General features: G+C 60.7%; 2 protein-coding genes across 4 annotated transcripts in view; one reads left to right on the top strand and one right to left on the bottom strand.

Moving 5' to 3' along the window:
* Nucleotides 1–20,535, bottom strand: part of PRKCSH (PRKCSH beta subunit of glucosidase II) — a 124,243-nt gene that overhangs the window by 74,308 nt on the left and 29,400 nt on the right. The window lies entirely within an intron of this gene.
* ZNF653 (zinc finger protein 653) lies at nt 88–15,038 on the top strand. 3 transcript variants are annotated; one of them, XM_082620400.1, is made up of 9 exons: nt 88–731; nt 4,014–4,057; nt 5,981–6,196; nt 11,198–11,803; nt 11,942–12,119; nt 12,224–12,335; nt 13,423–13,537; nt 14,231–14,330; nt 14,612–15,038. In XM_082620400.1, exons 1-9 carry the CDS (start codon nt 433–435, stop codon nt 14,787–14,789), a joined length of 1,848 nt encoding a protein of 615 aa, XP_082476526.1. In that variant the 5' UTR covers nt 88–432; the 3' UTR covers nt 14,790–15,038. The 3 variants fall into 3 exon arrangements, with proteins under 3 accessions (XP_082476526.1, XP_082476527.1, XP_082476525.1); XM_082620401.1 differs by having other exon boundaries at nt 14,214–14,330; XM_082620399.1 differs by having other exon boundaries at nt 11,198–12,119.

Genomic DNA, 20,535 nt, shown 5'->3' with positions numbered 1-20,535 from the left:
TTTTCAAGTAATGGAGACATCATCCAGAACTGACGGGTCGAGCCGCTGGCCTTCCGTCCGCCTTTCCTGGACAGTTCCCACCCCTTCCCTTGTCATCCCCACAATGCATTCAGGATAAAGGTGCGGAGGAAGAAGCCCCCATCACCCCAGGGTCTACGGGCTCTCCTGGCTCTTTCTTCCCGGATCAGCCTCAAACCTTCAGCTACCCCCTCCGTCTCTGCCTAGTCAGAAAGTGTAACGGAGAAGGGAGTAAGGGGAGAGTGGGTTGTTGCTGGCGCTTATTGTGCGCATGCGCAGCTTCCGCTCTCGATCTTCTTTTGGCGCCGTGAGGCAGTGAGAGTCCATGAGAAATTTCCCGTCGGCGCGAAACATGCGCGCCACTTCCGGCCGGGCTCCTAACAACGGGGGAGGCTGGTAACCAGGGAGGGGGGGATGGCGGAGCGGGCGCCGGAGCCCGAGGCGGAGGCGGAGGCTGAGGCGGGCGCGGGCGGGGAGGTGGCCGCCGAGGAGGGCGCGGCGGGCCGCAAGGCGCGGGGCCGCCCGCGGCTCACGGAGTCGGACCGGGCCCGGCGGCGGCTCGAATCCCGGAAGAAGTACGACGTGCGGCGCGTGTACCTGGGCGAGGCGCACGGGCCCTGGGTGGACCTGCGGCGCCGCAGCGGCTGGAGCGACGCCAAGCTCGCCGCCTACCTCATCTCGCTGGAGCGCGGCCAACGTAGCAGCCGCCACGGGTGAGGGGGCCCGGCCCGACGGAGGGAGGGAGCGAGGGAGGAGACGCCCCCATCCCCCGCTGAGCCTGGTCCCGCCCCCTCCGCCCCCAGGGCCCCGCCCCTGGCACCTGTGAACCCCGCCCAGCGCCCCGACTGCCGGCCTGGGTCTCCGACTGCTGGTCCTGGGACGCGCCTGGCTCGCGGCCCCGCCTTCCGTCGCTCCGACTGCCCAATCCTAGGATACGCCCAGCCTCTCGATCCGCCTCCTGGGCGCTTGGCCCTGCCCCCCTAGAGCTCTGGCTGCCCAATCCTGGTACGGGCCCCACCTCCAAGCATTCTAAGGGCCCAGTCCCTGGAGGGGCGGCCCCGCCTCCTGAGGCCTGAGGGGCCCGAGGTCCCTGCTGGTCCCCGGCACCTCAAATGCCTCATACCCTAAAACTCCCACAATGTAGCCTGAGGCTGTGACTGGACACCCCAGGACACCCAGCCCTACCCCTCATGAGGTTCCAGTGACCCACCTGGGACTGCATGTGGCCCCATTCCCACACTGGAATGGGGCCACTGAGGAGGTCCCACACTCCCAGAGCACCCCTCACAATCCAGATCTCACTCCCCTAAATCTCTTGGGTCTTGGGGAACACCTCTGCCCAGGGAGACTCAGGTGAAGAGGAAACCCCGAGTTAGCTGCTCAGGTGGAGGGCAGAGGCCTTTGCATAATCTCAATCTCGAGAACGAGCAGTATGGAAGGAATTTTTCTCTTCTTGTCTTATAGGTTGATGTGATGATTAAATGAGTTAAAGTACAGCAGAGGGCTTCGAACAGTGCCTGGCACATAGTGAGCAGTCCGGATATTAGCTGTTATGATGATGTTTGTTTCCTGTCACAAACAGTGCTGCAACAAAACCCTTGTTCTGCCCTGGTTTTCACTTGTACACAATCACATGTTTCTCTCAGGAGAGATTCTGAGGGCCAGGAATCAACCAGAACCTGCAGAATTGTACCCACTCCCTCCCCAGGGTGGCAGGCTGGTTTATATGCCCAAGAGCAGGGCAGGAAATGCTGGGATCTTATAAAACTTCAAGCCAGTGTCCAAGCTATTGGAGTTTCTGATTCAGTTAGTCTGGGTGGAGTTGCAGACCCTGTATTTTTTTCTGAAGAGCTTCCAGGGAGACTTGATGTACAGCTGGAGTTGAGAACCACTGACCAGAGGGAGCCCCTGGAGGTTCCGAAGCTGAAAGTGGTATTTACAGAAGCTTGTCTGGCTGAGCTGGAGGTGTGTGGGAGCTGTGCAGGACTGGGGCAGGGGCACTGAGACAACCCAGGCAGTGTGTGGCAAAACCTGACCCCGGGGCACATGAATAGTCAGGAAAATACACTAAGGGGTATTTATTCCTTCAAACTGCATGGCAGTTCTGTGTGGGAGGCACTGCAGTTATCCCCACTTCACAGATGGGAGAACTGAGGCCCAGAGGGGACCAATCCTGCTTGAGGTCACACAGCCAGTCAGTAGCAGAGATAATACTTGAACTCGGATCTGACTGACGCCAAGTCTGTCTCCACCACGATGTGGCGTTCCCCGCACCCCAGCCGTGGCGAGGCTATGAATGGGTGGAGGTGGTCATGGGTGTTTGGATTTGGGTTTGGGTGAGGATCTAGGCAGCCAGCCTGGCCCCTTGGAGGGGAGGTGGAGCCTTGGGAGGGGATAGAGGCTCCTGGGAGGGTACAAGGGGACATGGATTCCTGGGCAGAGGGCTGAGCCTGGGCAGGAGCCCCGAGGAGCTGTCCTGGGCTAGACATGGGGTGTTGGGGCTGAGGATTGCTATCAGGCTGGACAAGAGACACTTAGGGTGGGCGGTGGAGCTGAGGAGAGACCCTGGACTGGCTGTCAGGACATTGGTGGCAAGAACGTGGCCCCAGCCACAGCGAGGAGACCCGTGTTCCAGTACCTGGCTCTGTGATAATATTGAGAATCATAATGGTCATCGTTACCATTTGCTGAGTGATTCTTAATAACCAGGCTCTTTACAATGCATATGACCCCATGCCAACCCCATGAGGAAGGTACTGTTTTGAGCCCACACTACACATGGGGAAACAGGCACAGGGAGGCAGGGTTACTCACCCAGGGTCACAGAGCCTGCTGTTGTGGTTTAGAAGAGGAAGAGCAGGGAAGCAGTCTGAGTCAGGTGGGCAGACCCTGAAGCATGGTGGCAGGAAGGCAAAGGGAGGCCCTAGCAGGTCCAGGAGAGATGGCTCCAAAGCACCTGCCTGGAGCCTGTGCTGGGCCACGTAGGGTCAGGAACCTGCTTGGCAGATCTGGTGGCCATCCTGGTGTGGGAGGCCATGGGGGCCCCTGGCCTTAGGGTCTGGCCCTGCCCTGGGCTCCCCAAGGCCATGGCTCACTGGGACACACAGTCAGGGTATTGGGACCCAGGCAGAGCGGGGAAGGCCCTAGAGGTAGGCGGACATGATGGCGTGGCCTTTGGGCCTGAGCTGGCTGCAGGGTCAGGACCCTCATAGAGCAGGCAGTTAGGGCCCAACCATCTCCCCAGGGCTCTGGGCCAGCCTCGGGGCCAGGATCTGCAGGTCCTTGGAGTGAGTAGTCCAAAGTCAACTCCATGACTGTTCTACTGGGTAACAAATGACCACAGACTTAGTGGCTTTAAAACCCCACAGATGTATCATCTCACATTTCTACAGGTCAGGAATCTGGCACATTTTAGCTGGCTCCTCAGGTCAGGGTCTCAGGAGGCTGAAATCAAGGTATCAGCACGCCACAACGTCACCTAGAGGCTCGCCCAGGGAAAGATCTGCTTCTAGACTTGTTCAGAGCATTGGCAGAATCCATTTCCTCCGGGCTATACGGCTGGGGTCCCTGCGGTCTTGCTGACCATCAGCTGGGACTCTTCTCAGCTCCACCGGGTCGTTCTCAGGTCCTGGTCCCTCACAGGCCCCCTCATGCTCTCAGCCCCCAGTGTCTGACTTGAGCAGGGCCCTTTTAAAGGCTCCCCTGATTAGGTCAGGCTCCCCGAATAAGCTCCCTCTTGATAACCCACTCCCCAGCTACGGGACCCTGGACAGGCGGCTTCACCCTCAACGCCTCAGTTTCCCACTCCGTGAGGTGGCTGATGATAGTAGACCCCTGCCAGGGCTGCCATTGGTGCAGGAGAGCCCAAGTGAAGGGTCAAGGGAAGTAGACCTGGCCCGGGAAGCAGAAGCCCACATTCTACCCCAGAAGGATTGACATCTTATGGTCCATCAGGCCCCAAGCTCACTCCCCACTGCCTCCTCTCTCTGTTACAGGAAGCCTTGGGAGCAAGTCCCCAAAAAGCCAAAGCGGAAGAAAAGTAAGTGGGGCTGCAACCAGGGTGGAGGTGGCGTTGGGAGTAAGTTGCTTTGTGGTTGATTCCCTCCCTCCCTCAGGGACCACTTGTGGAGGGTCCGTGTGTGCCAGGAGCTGTGTAGTCCGGGACAGACCCAGCCCTGCCCTCCCAGAGCTCGCAGTCTCAGGAAAGACGGGGGACGGGCTGAGCAGGGCTGTGGTGGGGAAGTAGAGGCACATGGCGGGGGGCCCAGAGGAGGGGTCTGACCCAGCCTGGGTCGGGGGTGGGGATGGGATAGGAAGGGTTGGAGGGGACCCGAACCTGTGCTGTGCCCACCGGGGGTGCTCTCATCATCCCCATCTGACACACAAAGGCTGAGTCACTGCCCCAGGCTGCACAGCCAGAAAGTGGCCGGGCCAAACTGCAAACCCAGGACCATGTGTCTCCCGAGGGGTCCCCTTTGCTCCGCTGCTCTCCTGCCCGGTGCGTGGGAGTCAGCCGGGGAGGAGCCAGGCAGAGCAGAGGGAACAGCTTGTGCCCAGGCCTAAAGGGGGTGTGGTGTGCCAGGCTCCCGGGGAGCCGGGTGTGGGCAGTCGGAGCCGAGGCTGGAGTGCGTATTCCCACCCCCTGACCACAACCCCTGAGCCCTGGGCTGTGGGTCCCAGGCCATGTCCAGCAGGGTGAGGGCCGGTGGTCCAGGGACGGCGGTCTGATGGCAGTGAGCCCCTCTACTTATCACGGTGCTCAGAGGCAGAAGCCGAGCTAAGACTGAGACCCCCAGGCCGAGAGGTGTGTGGGGAGGGAGATGAGGGTGGCTGCTGGTGTCCCTGTGGTCATCACTGGGTTGGCGGCCCCAGGCACCATCCCTAGGCCCAAGGACCTTTCCTGGGTGCCCCCCCACCCTCATCTCCCAGCCCGGAAGGTCAGGGGCACACCTTCAGAGCTGAGTGAAGGGCGAGGGGCAAGTCAGGTATCTAGAGGAAGAGGGCACAGTCCTTGCGGAGGTCCTGAGGCAGGGCCACACGTGCCTAGTTGAGGAGCAGGGAGGAGCCCCTGAGGCTAGAGCAGAGTGATCCAGGGCAGCAGCAGCAGGAGGTGACAGGGCAGAACGCACAGGGCCTGGGGAACCTCAGGGAGGACTTTGGCTCTTAACCCCATTGAGGTGGGAGCCCTGGTGGATTTTTTCTTTTTTTATTTTGGCTGCGTTGGGTCTTCGTTGCTGTGCACGGGCTTTCTCTAGTTGTGGTGAGCGGGGGCTACTCTACCTTGCGGTGCACGGGCTTCTCATTGCGGTGGCTTCTCTTGTTGCGGAGCACGGGCTCTAGGCACACGGGCTTCAGTAGTTGTGGTGCACAGGCTCAGTAGTTGTGGCTTGTGGGCTTAGTTGCTCTGTGGCACGTGGGATCTTCCCGGACCAGGGCTCAAACCCGTGTCCCCTGCATTGACAGGCAGAGTCTTAACCACTGTGCCACCAGGGAAGTCCGCCCTGGTGGATTCTGAGTAGAGAAGGGATGTGGCCCGACTCAAGTGTTCAGAGGCGCCCTCTGTCAGCTGCCGGGGGCAAGGGTGAGAGCTGGGAGACTAGGGCCGAGGGACTGAGCTGGTGCAGGCGGAAGACGCTGAGTTGATGAGGACGATTATAACTGTAACTAACAGCTGACAGTCGTTGCGTGAGCACCTGCCATACACCAGGCTTTATTATGTATCTGACTTGACTCAAACAATGAGGCCATTCCCTGGCAGTCTCTGTTGTCTCCGGGACGGGTCTCACATCTCTGAGCCTCAGTTTCTTCATCTGTAAACTGGGGACAGGCCTGGATAATACTCAGGAGGGTGTCTTAACCCCCAGAGCTATAAGACCCATGTGGTTCTGGGGGCCGTGCTGCCCGGAGACGGGGGTAGGGGTGAGCCCTGCCCCTCATGCCCGCCCGTGCCCCGCGTGCACAGGGCGGCGACGCAACGTGAACTGCCTGAAAAACGTGGTGATCTGGTACGAGGACCACAAGCACCGCTGCCCCTACGAGCCGCACCTCGCCGAGCTGGACCCCACCTTTGGCCTGTACACCACGGCTGTGTGGCAGTGCGAGGCTGGGCACCGCTACTTCCAAGACCTGCACTCGCCCCTGAAGCCGCTCAGCGACTCAGACCCTGAGAGTGACAAAGGTGGGTCTGCGGGGGGAGGGCTCACAGTAGCCTCCGGTGTTTGGGGCTCTACAGCCCCTCCTGGGCCCTGCCAGCCTCAGGCCAGCGTTGCGGACCTCACAGCAGCTGACATGGCCCTGGCGCTGGATGGCCTTGCAGTCTTTGAGTCCTTGCAGAGCCCAAGAGCTCGTCCCCATTTTGCGGAGGGACAGCCAAGGTGCGGCGCAGTCTGCCCATCTGGGCCTGAGGTCGGTCGCAGGCAGGGCTGAGGTCCAGGTACCTTGCTCAGCGGCTGGAGGGATAGGCAGGTGCTGGGCCTCTCCTGGCCTCTTTGTCCTCCTTTACTTCCTCCGGCTCTCTCTCAGGCTCTGGACTGTCTCTCGCAACCTCACCCTCTTTCCCTCCCTCCAGCCTGTTCTCCTTCTCCCTACACCCCGTTCTCTGCTCTTGAGCTTTCTCTTGTTCCTGATCCTCCCCTTTCACCTTTCTGTGTCTCATCCTCTCTCCCTCACATCTCCTTTCTTTTTCTCTCTTCTTCCCACTGTCTCTCGTCCATCTCACTCTCTCACTCCCGTTTTCATCCCTTTCTCTCTCCTCCACACCATGGCCCCACCCTCCCCATCTCTCACTGCCCAGCCCCTCCCCTGCCATCCCACATTGGTCACACACACACATGATCTGGAGTCCTTCTCAGGACTGGGAGGGACTCATTTATGAAGGTCCAACTGGCCCTGGTAGGGGAGCAGAGGAGATGCCATGGGTGGTGAGGGGCTGCCCGCCTGCCTCGGGGGCTTGGCATCAAGGGGAGCATGGGGCCCTCTGCCAGGCACCCTGCTGGAGCTGAGGGTGGGGCCAGTCACCAGGGCTGAGCCCGCGCTGGCAGGCGTCTCTGAGCAGGTGGCATCCCAGCTGGCCGAGGGGAAGCCGTGGGCGAGAGGTGTTCCAGGTGGGCACCCCAGCCAACGGCTGTCCCGTTGTGTGTCAGCCAGGCTCCCAGTGTGCAGCCAGCCCCTTGGCCGTCTTGTCCTCCCGACTCCAGGCCCTGCCCCAGACCACCCTGAATCCTCCGCACAGCCCTGTCATTAGCAGTCGAGGAAACCAAGGCCCTGGGAGTAATGTGACTGGCCCATCTGGCACTGGGTCTGGCTGGGATGGGGGTGGTACCCAGAGGAGTCTCCTGACAGCCCAACCCAACTCTGATACCAGTGGCCTCTGGATCTGGGCTCTCAGGAATGAATGCTGGGATCAATTAGCCAGATCTGCTTTGGGCACTGGCGGGGGGGTTGCTGTGAGGGAGTGGCTGTGTCCCTGTCCCAGCCTGGTCCCTCAGCAGCACCCTTATCAGCTCTCTGCCGAGGGCGGCCCTGCCACCTCGCACTCAGTAAGAAGACCTCGCACCAGGACTGTGGGAGGCCGGTGGGTGCCCTGCCAATCCTGTCATTAATGTCATTATCACTGGCAAGAAGTCCAGTGTCGGCTTAACAGCTGGACACTGTAACTGGGGATCCAGGCACAGGCCCTGGCCGTGCCCCCAACTCACTAGGCAACTGCCCGCTCCTTCAGGGTGGAGCCACGGGGCTCAATCCACCCTGCACATTACAGGGTGTTAGAAGGAGGGGCGATCCCCCTACCCTGCCCCTGCTGCTGCCCCAGGGCTGAGTCAGGGATGGGACGTTAGGATAATAATGATAATGGGAAACATTGATAGGGTGCTTACTGTAAGTTCTACTGTCCTATTTACTCATTAAATACCCCAAACACCCCCTGAGTAGGTACCAAGTTATCCCCAGGCCCAGAGAGGTTATAAGGCACCCCCGCTTCACACAGCTGGAGGAGTGGGCACCAGGATCCCACCCCGGCAGTCAGGCTCCAGAGCCTGCACTCTCCATGTGACCTTCTGGGTGTGTAGAACACGTAGTACCCAGACAGCATACCCCAACTGTGTCACGAGTGTGTAAGTTAAGGGACAGTCATTCATTTTTCCTGTCTCCAGATTCTCCCTGCTTGCAGACATTAGCACCAAACACCTGGGTAAGATGCCAGCCCTCTTGGCCTTCATCACAGCCTTGGTCATGGGTTCATTCATTTTTATAAACATGCACTCAATGTGTACCAAGCAGCACTGTGTACCTGGGCACTGAGGCCTGTGCACAGGGACCCCCATCCTTGTGGAGTTTACGGTATAAAGGGGAATCAGACAGTAAACAAGATAAACAAGTAAAATCTAGAGTGCAGTGGAAGGCGGTAAGTATTGGGGGGAAAATAAAGGAGAGAAAAGGGTGCTATTTGAGACCAAGTGGTCAGAGGCCTCCCTGAAAAAATAGCATTAGAGGAAGGGTCTGATGGAGGTGAAGGAGGGAGCCCACGCAGGTGTCTGAGAAAAGAGGGTTCAGGCAGAGAGAGTGGCGAGTGCAGAGGCCCTGAGGCAGAAACCTGCCTAGTGTCCCTGGGCACAGAAGGGAGGTCAGTGGGGCTGGAGAGGAGGTGACAAGGGCACATGTTCAGGCTGTGTGGCCGTGGTGAGGGCTTTGGCTGCTATGCCAAGTGAGTTGGGAAGGGCATTAACTGAGGTAAGGCCAGCTGCTGAGGTAGACGCACCCCAGCTCCTGTGACCTAACACAGCTCACTTCCCCCCGCATTCCGGTGAGACTCAGCTGTATCGCACACCTAATGGCAAAGGATGCTGGGACATGTAGTCCACCAGGTGTCAGGAGGAAGAGACAGGTTTGGTGACGGCTGGCCTATCTCTTCCACAGGAAGCAATGAGCAGATTCTCAGTCAAAGAGGGACGCGACCTGAGCAGGTGTTCACAGGCTCCCCCTGGCCAGTGAGGGGAGGACAGACTTGGGGGTGGGCAAGGATGGGAGCGGGGGCACCCAGAAGAAGGAACTGCATGGTCCTGGCAGAGGGCTGGCAGGGCCGTGATCAGGGTGTGCGGGGGAGGTAGGAGAAGCCGTCAGCCTGGGGATGTATTTTGGAAGCAGCGCCAACAGGTTTTGCTGACAGATTGGAAGTGGATATGAGAGAAAGGGAGAAGTCAAGGAGAGCCCCAGGACTTTGGCCTGAGCAACTGGAAGGGCAGAGCTGCCGCCCGCTGAGACGGGGATGTCTGTGAGCCATGCAGCCTTTCTCTGAGGGAAGATTCGGAGTCCAGAGTCTGAGATGCCTGTAAGACCCCTCAGAGGGAGCAGTGGGGCGTGATGGGCTGCAGCTCCGCGTGAGGTCCAGGCGAGAACTGTCCACTGGAGACACCGGAGTATGGGTGGTGACAGTATAATAAAAATAGATGCAGGCAGACCTAGGCGATATTGCAGGTTTGATTCCAGACCACCGCAATAAAGTGAATATCGAAATAAAAGGAGTCTCACAAACTTTTCGGTTTCCCAGTGCATATAAAACTTATGTTTACACTATACTGTGGTCTATTAAGTGTGCAATAGCATTGTGGGAAAAAAAAAGGTACATTCCTTAATTTAAAAGTACTTTGTTGCTGGGGAATTCCCTGGCTGTCCAGTGGTTAGGACTCTGCACTCCCACTGCAGGGGGCACGGGTTCAATCCCTGGTCAGGGAACTAAGATCCTGCATGCCGAGTATGCTGCTCGGCCAATGATAGATAAATAGATAGATAGATAGATAGATAATAAAATTTTTTTAAATAAATAAATAAAAATACTTTATTGCTAAAAAAATGCCACCATCATCTGAGCCTTCAGTGAGTGGCAATCTTTTTGCAATAGTAACATCAAAGATCATTGATCACAGGTCACCATAACAAATATAATAATAATGAAAAAGTTTCAAGAATTACCAAAATGTGACCCAGAGACACAGAGTGATCAAATGCTGTTGGAAGAATGGCGCCAATAGACTTGACCGAGGCAGGGTTGCCACAGACCTTCAGTTTGTAAACAGTGTTTGTAATGAGCCCCTTTCGCAAGAGGCCCCTTGGGAACACACCTGAGTCTAATGAAGTGACTCAGGGAGGGCCCCCTAGATAGCTTACGTTGGGGGCTGGTCCCCAGAAAGACCAAACCCAGGGTTAAAGGGTGGCAGCTCTCAGCCCCAACCCCAGCCCCCAGGAGCAGATGAGGGCTAGAAACTGGGTTATAAAAACTCTGTTTTATTTATTTTATTTATTTATTTATTTTTGGCCACGCCGTGTGGCATGCAGGATCTTAGTTCCCCAACCAGGGATCGAACCCGTGCCCCCTGTTTTGGGAGCATGGAGTCTTAACCACTGGACCGCCAGGGAAGTCCCTATAAAAACTCTTAAACAGTGATCCGAGAGCTTCCAGGTCGGTGGACACGTTGAGGTACTGGGAGGTTGACGTGTCTGTAGAGAGCCTGGCAGCTCCGTGGCAACCCCCAACCTCGCCCCGCCCCCCCACCAATCACCTTCCCCTGTGTATCTCTTCATCCGGCCATTGCTGAGTTGTATCCTTTATAATAAAACTGTAATCAGAAGTAGAGCACTTTCTTGAGTTCTGTGAGTTGTTCTAGCAAATTACCAAAGCTGAGGAGGGCGCTGTGGAAGCTCCGCTTTATAGCCGGAAGTATGGGTGACCCGGGACTTGTGACTGGCGTCTGAAGTGGGGGCAGTCTTGAGGGACTGAGCTCTTTAACCCTCAGGGTCTGACACTGTCTCCAGACAGATAGTGTCAGAACTGAATCGAATTGTTGGACACCCAGGTGGTGTCAAGGATGAGAGTGGTATGAGCCTGGTGAATACCCTGGGATGAGTGGAGCGCTGAGGAGAGGCCCCAGTAAGAGCCTCCCAGGCCCATAAGAACAGAAGAGGCTGAGAAGGGGCCACCAGGGAGGAGCCAGGAACCTGAGTGTGGGTCTGGAGGCTGAGTCAGGAGAGCATCTCAAGGAGCAGGGCCGGCTGTGGAGGATATGGACCGAGCTGACCGCTCTTATGGGGGTAGGGGAGTCACAGTGCTCAGCCCCTGGGGAGCCTTCAAGCAATACCAGCTGCTGCCGCCACTGTCGTAACTGTCCCCTCTCCTCTGTCACCACAGTGGGCAATGGCCTGGTGGCCGGCAGCTCTGACTCGTCCAGCTCCAGCTCCGGCTCCGAGGAGCCCCCTGAGGGCCAGCAGGCCAAGGCGACAGTGGCGATGGCGGCAGTTACCCCCACCAGCCCAGCGGGCAGCAGCGGGCTCATCACACAGGAGGGCATGCACATCCCCTTCGATGTCCACCACGTGGAGAGCCTGGCTGAGCAGGGCACCCCACTGTGCCCCAACCCAGCCAGCAGCGGGCCCGAAGCCCTGGAGACAGTGGTGTGCGTGCCGGTGCCCGTGCAAGTGGGCCCGGGCCCTAGCACCCTCTTTGAGAACGTGCCCCAGGAGGCACTGGGTGAGGTGGTGGCCAGCTGTCCCATGCCAGGCATGGTGCCCGGTTCACAGGTGATCATCATTGCCGGCCCCGGCTACGATGCCCTCACGGCCGAGGGCATCCACCTCAACGTGGCAGCAGGCAACGGTGCCCCCGCAGGGGGCCTGGGTGACGAGGTGCCCTGCGCCATGATGGAGGGTGTGGCCGCCTACACCCAGACAGAGCCAGAGGGCAGCCAGCCCAGCACCGTGGACCCCGCCGCCATGACAGGCATTGAGACCAAGAAAGGTCTGGGGGGCCGTGCCAGTCTGGGGGTGTGGGGGGCCATGATGGGACCTGGGAAGGGGAGGGCGAGTAATGGCCCCAAAGGAAGCTCCTCAACAGCCTTAGTCCCCACGGACACCCACCCTGTGTCCACCCCCGTAGAGAAGGAGGACCTGCACGTGCTCAAGAAGGAAAAGGAGGAGCCGGTGGCCCCAGAACTGGCAGAGCTGGCTGCGACGGTGCCTGAGAGCGCAGAGCCCGAGGCAGAGGCAGACGGGGAGGAGCTGGACGGCAGCGACATGTCAGCCATCATCTATGAGATCCCCAAGGAGCCCGAGAAGTGGGTGCCGGGGCAGGCGGGGGAGAGGAGGGACGAGGAGTGGCCCTCGGGCCTGCAGCCCTCCTGGTGTCAGAGCCCCGACGCCATGGGCCCTTCCCCTCCAGGAGGCGGCGAAGCAAGCGATCGCGGGTGATGGATGCCGATGGCCTGCTTGAGATGTTCCACTGCCCTTACGAGGGCTGCAGCCAGGTCTACGTGGCCCTCAGCAGCTTCCAGGTGAGGCCGCCATCCAAGTGGGCCGGGCGGGACTGCTTCTGTGTCGGGCTGCCTGCGCGCTGGGTCTGGGCAGTGCGGCTCGTGGAGGGCCCCACCCGGCCCCTCCAGGTGCCACTGGCCTGCCTGCCATGCACCCACCCAGCCCCAGCTGATCAAAGCCTCAGCCACAGAGAGGCAGCCGTCACCTCTGTGCCCTCCCCTGCTGCTCTCCAGCCCCAGCCATCCTGCCTCCTCAACCAGCCACGGCCTCTCTCTGCACACCCCGGGGGCCTGCCTGGTCCTGGTGGCTCCCCACAAACTACCCCTCTTCCAGCCACCTGAACTCTTCCTGCCTTTGCCCAGGCCACCCTGTCAGCTCACGATGCTTCCTCTCCAAGCCCAACTGAGGACACCCCTCCGCCAGGAAGCCCGCCCTAGTCCCCCCCAGCCCCGGGGTCACTGCACTACCAGGACATACCTGCCGTTTGCCCTCTGAGGTCTGGACAGGGTGCCCTGGGAACAGAGACAAGGGTCCCGTCACATCCGCACTCCTGGCGCAGGATGTGGCACCAGGAGAACTTTGAATTTGCCAAGTCATGTTTTCATTAAGCACATGTTGAGCACCTACCGGGTGCCAGGCCTGGTGCTGGGCGCTGGAGCAGTTGTGCTAGTGAGTTGAACAAAAGAATGAATGACTCGGGGACTGCCTGCTCCAGGCGCTAGGGGCAGCTTAGCCCTGGACTCCGGTCCTAGCCCTGCCACTGCCCACCTGTGAGATACGGGCCAAACCACTAAGCCTCCAGAGCCTTAGTTTCCCCATCCACAAACTGGGCTCATGGCTGAGCCCCTTCCCATGGTTCTGACAAGGCTGACTGATGCCCCAGCCCAGAGCCTGGCTGGAGTAGGTGCTCAGTAAGCTGCTCTTTGATCCCAGTTGTGCCCCTGGCCCCCAGCTCGGATCTGGGAGTCCCTGCCCAAGGGCAAGGGCACCCCTCTTCCTCTTCCAGGGAGACCAGCCCTAGCTGGCCCTCATCTGTCCCCACCCTGGAGAGCTCCAGAGGCGGGCCCATGGCACCCGCAGCCCCACTCCTGCCCCTCTTGCCCCCAGAACCACGTCAACCTTGTGCATCGGAAAGGGAAGACCAAGGTGTGCCCTCACCCCGGCTGTGGCAAGAAGTTCTATTTATCCAACCACCTTCGGCGGCACATGATCATCCACTCAGGTCAGGCCGGGGAGGGGCTGGCAGCTTGAGCCAAAGGCATGGTGGCCTGGGCCTGGGAGCTGGGGCCGGGGCTGGGGCAGGCAGGGTGAAACCCAGACACAGACTGCCCCTCTCTGAGCCTCCTCTATGTCCACCACAAGGGCTGGTGTGAGACGGTGGAAGTAAAGTGGTTGACTTAGTGCCCACTGGGCACCTCCCAAGTAGTCAGTAAGCTGTTGCTACACGGGTCACAGGGACATCCGCCATTCGAAGTCATGTGGAGCTGGGCAGGGGTTGGCTGTCTCTTCCCCAACTTGGCCCTTGGCCTCCCCACTTCCATGAGCAATTCTCACGTGGGACTCAGTTCCAGGACTGAGGGGGGACAGTGAACCACCCCAGGTGGGCAGGGTGGGGAAGTGAACTTGGGACAGGATTTCTATTCTGTCTGCTCCAGGCGCCGCCTTAACCCAGGACACAGGGTGCAGGCCTCACGGGGAGCGCTGGTGCCTATGCCCAGCAGGAGGGCACAGCTTCAGATTTTTTGAGAGGCCGAAACTTTGGATTTTTATGTGAGATCGCCCCAATACGTGAAACATTAGAGTCAAACTCAGGCCCACTTTAGCTTGGCAGTTTGCACCCTGTCTCGGCAATGCCGCAGTGACCCCACAAACCCCTCTCTCGACGGCGGCCTGCTCAGCCCCGCGTCTCCCCCAGGTGTCCGTGAATTCACCTGTGAAACCTGCGGCAAGTCCTTTAAGAGGAAAAACCACCTGGAGGTGCACCGGCGCACGCACACAGGCGAGACACCTCTGCAGTGAGTGACGGGCTTCCCGCAAGGGGCTGGGAGGGAGGGCATCCGGGCCTGGACTCTTACAGGGCAGCTCCCAAGGGCGGGCGACGTCCCCAGCGTTGCATCTGTGGGGTTTCCAGAGTGCTCCCACCCCAGATGGTACCCCCACTTCCAGGGGTCTGCCCAGCCTTAGTGGTTGGGTCCCGCCCCCGAGGCGGCCCCTCCCCGGTGATGCTCCCTTTTGCCCCGCCCTCTCTGACCCCGCCCCCCCCCCCCCCCGGTGCCTCCCGCGTGCTCCCCGGCAGGTGCGAGATCTGTGGCTACCAGTGCCGACAGCGCGCGTCGCTCAACTGGCACATGAAGAAGCACACGGCCGAGGTGCAGTACAACTTCACGTGCGAGCGCTGCGGGAAGCGCTTCGAGAAGCTGGACAGCGTCAAGTTCCACACGCTCAAAAGCCACCCGGACCACAAGCCCGCCTGATCACCCAACCACTGAACGCCCCTATTTATTCATCCCATCGGACACCATGCCCGAGTCTGCCAGGGCCGGGCCAGCCGCGGCCAGCCGCCAGGACCTCGGGCCAGAAGGAGGCGCCTCTGCCCCGCTCCAGGGCTGGGCCCTCAGGGCAGGTCCCCCCCCACCCCGCCCGAGTTTTGGAGCTGGCACCTGGGGCTGCACTGCTGGGACTGTGTCAAGAGAGCAGAACGAGATTAAAGAGCGAGAAAGGAACTGCTCTTCCCCTAGGCCTGGATGATTGGGGGAAGGTGGGCCCCTCTCTCTGTCTCCAACCGGGTTCCTTCCCGAGCAAGGCGGGGGCAGGGGCAGATGCCCCTACACACCAGACAGCGCTCCTGCCCTTTCCTGTCAACCTCCGCTCTGCCTTGGCTACCTGGGTCTGGCAACCCTAAACACCCGCTCCTCTGACAGGGTCAGGTGTGGAAGGTTGGGGGCCCTGAAGGCTACTGAACATGTCGCAGGTGTCGGGATCCTGACTCCCTCTCCTAATCCCTCATAGAACACTCATTCTCAGAGAGCTCAGGGAGCAGTTGGGGAGATGTCCAGTAAACCCCTAAGTAAAACATCTGCAGCTGTGACAAGCGCCGTGCAGAAAATAGAGTGATATGCTAGTTCCTGGGAGTGCTGTTTAGGTTGGTGGTCAGGGAGGGCCTCTCTGGGGAGGCCTTTGAGCATAGATCAGAATGACAAAGAGGTTCCATCCCTGAAGAAAGATGGGGGAGGCAAATCCCAGGTCGAAGGAACAGCCAGTGCCAAAGCCCCGAGGTGGAACGGGCTCGGCGTGTTCCTGGAACAAGAAGAAAGACGGGGGAGGGGATTTGGCAGCGGCGGGTGACTGCCCTGGCCCCATTTCCCGGAGGATGATGCTGAGGCCGCCTCCTCCTCTTGATGCGGGCCTTCTGGGAGAGGGACGGGGAGCGATTCCAGGCCACGCGGCCGCCAGATGGCGCGCAAACCTCGTGGGCCCTGGTGGCCGCAGCCACGTGACTCCGGGGACTGCAGCCGCGAGCCAGGGCACGTGCCCGGGGGAGCTCTATGGCGCCACGCGCAGAATGGCCCCGCCGGCCCCTCACCAGCTCGTGCGGGCGGGGCAGCAGCTAAGCTTCATTTAATTTTTCGGACTGGGAGCTACCCCAGCTGGGGACGGATGGGTTGGCGAGGATGAGCGAGTCCGGCTACTGGGGCCGCCCCCGCGAGCCTCCCCGCAAGGCTCAGTCCCCTTTCGCTATCCCTGCACAACCGGGAGCCAGCAGTTTCCATGGGAACTGCAGCCTGGTCTGCGCGCCCAAGAGTAGCTTCCTTCCCGGCACAAGCACAGTTTCCGATCCGACAGGAGCGAGGAGGAACACGGGAGGGGAAGAAGCCATCTCTCGGGGTCCCCAGGGTCGGCAGCCAGGTCGCCCTGGCAAATCCAAGAAGGGCCAACGGGGGATCCGCATCGCCACCGCCCAGATTGCGCGGGCCATTATGATTGGCCTTCCCTTTCCATCGTCGTGGCAGCGTGTCTGCTGCTCGTGCTCCCATTGGCTCAATCTCGAAGGCATCTTCCCTCAATTGGTCCTCTCGGGGGCCATCCCTGATTGGTCAAATTAGGCTCTCCTCGCTGGGTTTGATGGCACTCTCGGACAGTCTGGAGCTTAAAAGGGCGTGCACGGACGAGGACAGAGTTTGGATTGCGACTCTCAGGTTCAGGGACCCGGGCTACGCAGCCCGCAGCGCCCTGGACAGGGCCGTCGGACCGCTGTCTGTGGTGCTGAAGCCTCACTCAAAGGCTCCCCTAGTGTTCTAGTGAGAACACCTCCTCGCGCCTGGTGGCCGCCCCGACAAAAACGTGCACTCGAGCCCGCACACCACAGGAGACTGCGCCACGCCCTATCGCCTGACAGAAAGGCCAGGTCCCGCTTAGCAGAGAGGAAGCGGGACTCACAGGCGGACCAGTCACGAGCCCGGGAAGCCAGGACATTTACATGGCAAAACCGTCCACCCGAAGTTTATGGGGTCCGAGATGGCCCGATGGTTTCCTGGGTCTTCAGGGCACCGAAGGGGTTTGCCTGGAACCCTGAGCCCCAAACTTCTTCACTCCCTTTGGAGCAGTGCCCCTGCACTGTGGGATGCCCATTCTTCCCCCCCCCCCCCGCTTAAACCTTAGAGACACCTAGCCTGCTCAAAATCCACAGGGTCCCAATTCCTTCTTCAGGCTGACTAGGTCCCCAGCCATCCCCACCTTCCTCCCTTGGTCTTGGGACTACATATGGTCCTCCCAAACGCGGGGACCCAGGCCTCTGCTCATTGAAGTCTAGGTTCCTCGTCCCTCTGCAGTGCTCTTGGTGGACAGCACCTCCTGAAGGCAGTACAATCGAGCCATCAATACCTCCTCGCCCTGTTTGCTCCTCCAGCTCTGGGTGCTGGACAGAGGGGAACCCTTCCCGTCTTCCGGGCAGAAAGCCCGCCCAAGAAAGGGCGCCAACGCAGGAAGTAGGATCCGTGAGGGCAAAAGGGCCCGAATCTGGCAACCCGAGGCCCCAGGATGTGCCTTCTGGGCGTGCGAAGTCCTGGCCAGCGCGCCCTCTCTTCCACCTGCCGCGCCGTCGGGCGCCGCGAGGAGGCGGGGCTCGGTTGCCGTAGCCAATAAGCGACGCCGGCGCTGGCAGCTGCTGCTATAAAGGGCTGGGGGCGGCGGCGGCGCGGCCCAGAGCGCGGAGCGCGCAGCGCGGGCCGGAGGGAGGGAGGGAGGGCGGGCGAGGGGAGAGGACTGAACACCGGGGACCAGACGGGCCGGGCCGAGGGGCGGCGGCGAAAGGCAGAGCGCAGCGATCTCTGTCGGGAAGCGCAACCTCCTCGGGCCCCGCGGGGCCGCGCAGGGGGCGTTCTCAATCCTGCGCCCGCTCCCTCTTTCCATCCCCTGCCGCCCGCAGGCCACCCCGGGGCCCGGTTATCCGCGCGCGCGTACCCGGGCTCGGGCCCGTCCCCGGCCCTCGAGGGAGTCGCTGCCCTCACCGAGACATCTGCAGCGGCCGCACCAGAGGCCGCCCGGGCAGGACCCCGGCGTGAGCATCGAGCGCCCCCCAAGGAGTGCACGACCCCCGGAGCCACCCTCAACACGGACCGCGCCCGCCGGGCACACAAGAATGGTCACTGTAGGTATTCCCCTGTCGCTGAGAGGGAACCTGGTCGGAGAGGGGCTAGGCACAGGCTCCGAAGAGATGGGAGGGGGGGTAGGACCAGGCCTAGCTAGGCCCGGGTGGGGGGGTAGGACCGAGCCTCGGGGCCTGAGAGTGGACAGAGCCGCGCCCAGAGTGCTGGGGGCTCTTAGAGTCTGGCTTGAGAGGCCTTAGGGAATCGAGCTGCGATTCGGGGGACATCCTACGGCGCCCTGGGGGCGGGATTGCCCCCCCTTCAGCAGGCCTGATGGGGGAGGGGACGCGGCGGCGTAGGATGCCTCCTCCATCCAGGCCCGGACCCAGCAGGCCTCCCAGGCAAACGCAGGGCCCCAGTCACTGGTGCTGGGTCAGGACAAGGCGGCAAGGAGTCCCCGAGAGCCCCAGGGAAGGGGTGGCGTCGGATCGCGCGCCCTGGGCCTCGACCGCGCCCTGGAGCTGGGCGTCTCGTCCTCAAGCCCGTCGACCTTGCGGCAAGCGGGGAGGGGAGAGGAGGGGGCGCGCCCGGCGGCCCCGCGGGCCCGCCGCCACCGCCGCCGCGTCCCTTTGTTTCTCGGCGCTTCTTCGCGGGCCGTAGCCTCGCGCGGGCGCCTCAGGCTGCGGGGAGGGGGAGGGGAGAGAAAGGCTCGTAGGGGGTGCTCCGCCGCTCCTGGGCCCCCGCCCCCCGGGGATGGGGTAAGGGGCTCAGGCAGGCCCCCTAGGCCAGGTTCAGGCGCCCCACCCCGCCAGAGCTCTGGGCCGCGGGATGACCTTGAGCGCGCCCGCCCGCCCGCGCCACTCGCCCCGCGCTCGGGGCTTTCAGCAGCCACAGAGCTGGTCAGCTCCCGAGCGCCCGGCCACGCCCGGCCACGCCCTTACTAACCACGCCCCTTCCCCGCCCATCTAGGCCCCGCCCCAGGGGCCCCAGGGGCCCTGCCTCTTCCGAGCCCTCGGATTTCCACTGGCAGCCCGGGCGTATCCCGGGGGCGGGGCTGGCCAATTCTAGACCCACCCCAGCTCCACCCCCGCCCCCGCCGCGCGACTCTGCTCCCCGCGCTGCCGAGCGTCCTTTGTCTGGTCCTGGCGCCGGGGCCTCCTTCTTCCGCTCTTTCTGTCTCTCGGGTCTCTGTGTGTGTGTCTCTGTACACTGTGTCTCTTCCTGGATCTCTTTTTTGAGTAGTAACGAGCACAGTGGGTGGGGGGATGCTCAGCACTCCCTCCACGCCTGGGCCTCTCCCCTACTAGACCCTGGGACCCACCCACCTGGCTCTGAGAAAGGCCTGAGAGAGACCACCCTTTTCTGCTGTGTGACCTCAAGGCAGCTTCTTCCCCTCTCTGTGCCTCACGCTTCTCACCCTGGTCTAGGAACGTGAGCGAGGCCTCCTGAGGACCCTCAGCACCCCCACAGCCGTCCAGCATACATTGCTCCGATCTGTGCCCTCATTTGAGAAAGGGAAGCTGATGCACAAAGGGGAGAGGGTGTGGTCAGAGGTCACACAAGGGCCTTGAAGCCCTTGGAGTCCCGGTGACTCCAATGGAGAGTACTCAGGCAGAGACCCATCATGGGGACAGGCTGGGAGGAAGTGAGGGCATGAGTTGAGACAGTGAGGGCCCTGCATGGAGGGAGAAGGGCCCAGAAGTAGGAGGCTCACTTAGCACCACGTGGTGGCCCAGCCTTACCATGCATAGCCACTCAATGCCCTATTGTTGCCAGTACCCAGGCATCTGTCACTGTGACTAGGGCCAGGGGGCACAGCTGGGGGCCAAGGGGGTCTGACACAGCAAGTAACCTCAGGTGTGTTCATTACAAAATCCATATGTCAGATGTTTGTATAATGGTGCAAAAGAGTTGGAGAAAGGGTGAGAGAGAGAGGGAGGGGGAGAAAGAGAAGCGTTCAGAGGGGAGAGATGGACAGAGAGGAGAGATGAGGACAGAGGAGAAGAGAGAGAAACTGAGGGGGAAAGAGGGAAAGAGAAACAGAAAGAGGGAGAGACCCAGAGGAAGAGCTGGAGAGAGTGGGAGGGGAGGTTCCCTTGCTCCATCTTTGATCTGCCTTCCTCCCCTCTGACTTCACCTCTCTATCCCTGTTCTGGGACAGCCCTCGAAGGTCCCTGTGATCCCTGTGTCATCCCAGGCCACGCATTTGCTGTGGGCTGAGGCAGGGCGGGTGTGGCCTCCACCAATCCGATCCCCATTAGCAGCTCAGCCGGCTCAGCCTCGGAGGAAATGCGACACTGATCCCTCTAAGCTCTGGCACAGATGGGAGGGAGATGGGGTGGTGGTGAGATTAGTGGACTGGGCCTCAAGATCCTGAGTGGGAACCCCCCAGTCACCTCTTAACCCCACCCAAGTTGAGGACAGCATTTCCGGGGGTGGAGAACCAGTAACCCTGTAGGCTCTAGGGTCATCAGATCAAGGGTTCAAACCCTAACACCATCACTACTACTTCCCTCTGTCATCCTGGGCAAGTCACAGGTCCCATTTACCCTCAATTTCTCCATCTGAGAAATGGAGATGATCTCCAGCTTTCAGGGTGGTTGTGGAAAGGCAATGAAAACAGCACAGGCTCAGG

Source organism: Mesoplodon mirus (genome assembly GCF_964341445.2).
Source record: "Mesoplodon mirus genome assembly, chromosome: 5".
NCBI classification, from domain to species: domain Eukaryota; kingdom Metazoa; phylum Chordata; class Mammalia; order Artiodactyla; family Ziphiidae; genus Mesoplodon; species Mesoplodon mirus.
Note: the sequence above shows the minus strand (reverse complement) of the source record. Positions and strands in the feature narration are given on the sequence as shown.

Bases quoted from the DNA above. Each gene is read 5' to 3' on its own strand.
- ZNF653 (XM_082620399.1), top strand. From the start codon at position 433: ATGGCGGAGCGGGCGCCGGAGCCCGAGGCGGAGGCGGAGGCTGAGGCG. The intron at 13,538-14,230 runs GTCAGGCCGGGG...CGTCTCCCCCAG, and splicing joins GCACATGATCATCCACTCAG to GTGTCCGTGAATTCACCTGT. The intron at 14,331-14,611 runs GTGAGTGACGGG...GCTCCCCGGCAG, and splicing joins ACAGGCGAGACACCTCTGCA to GTGCGAGATCTGTGGCTACC.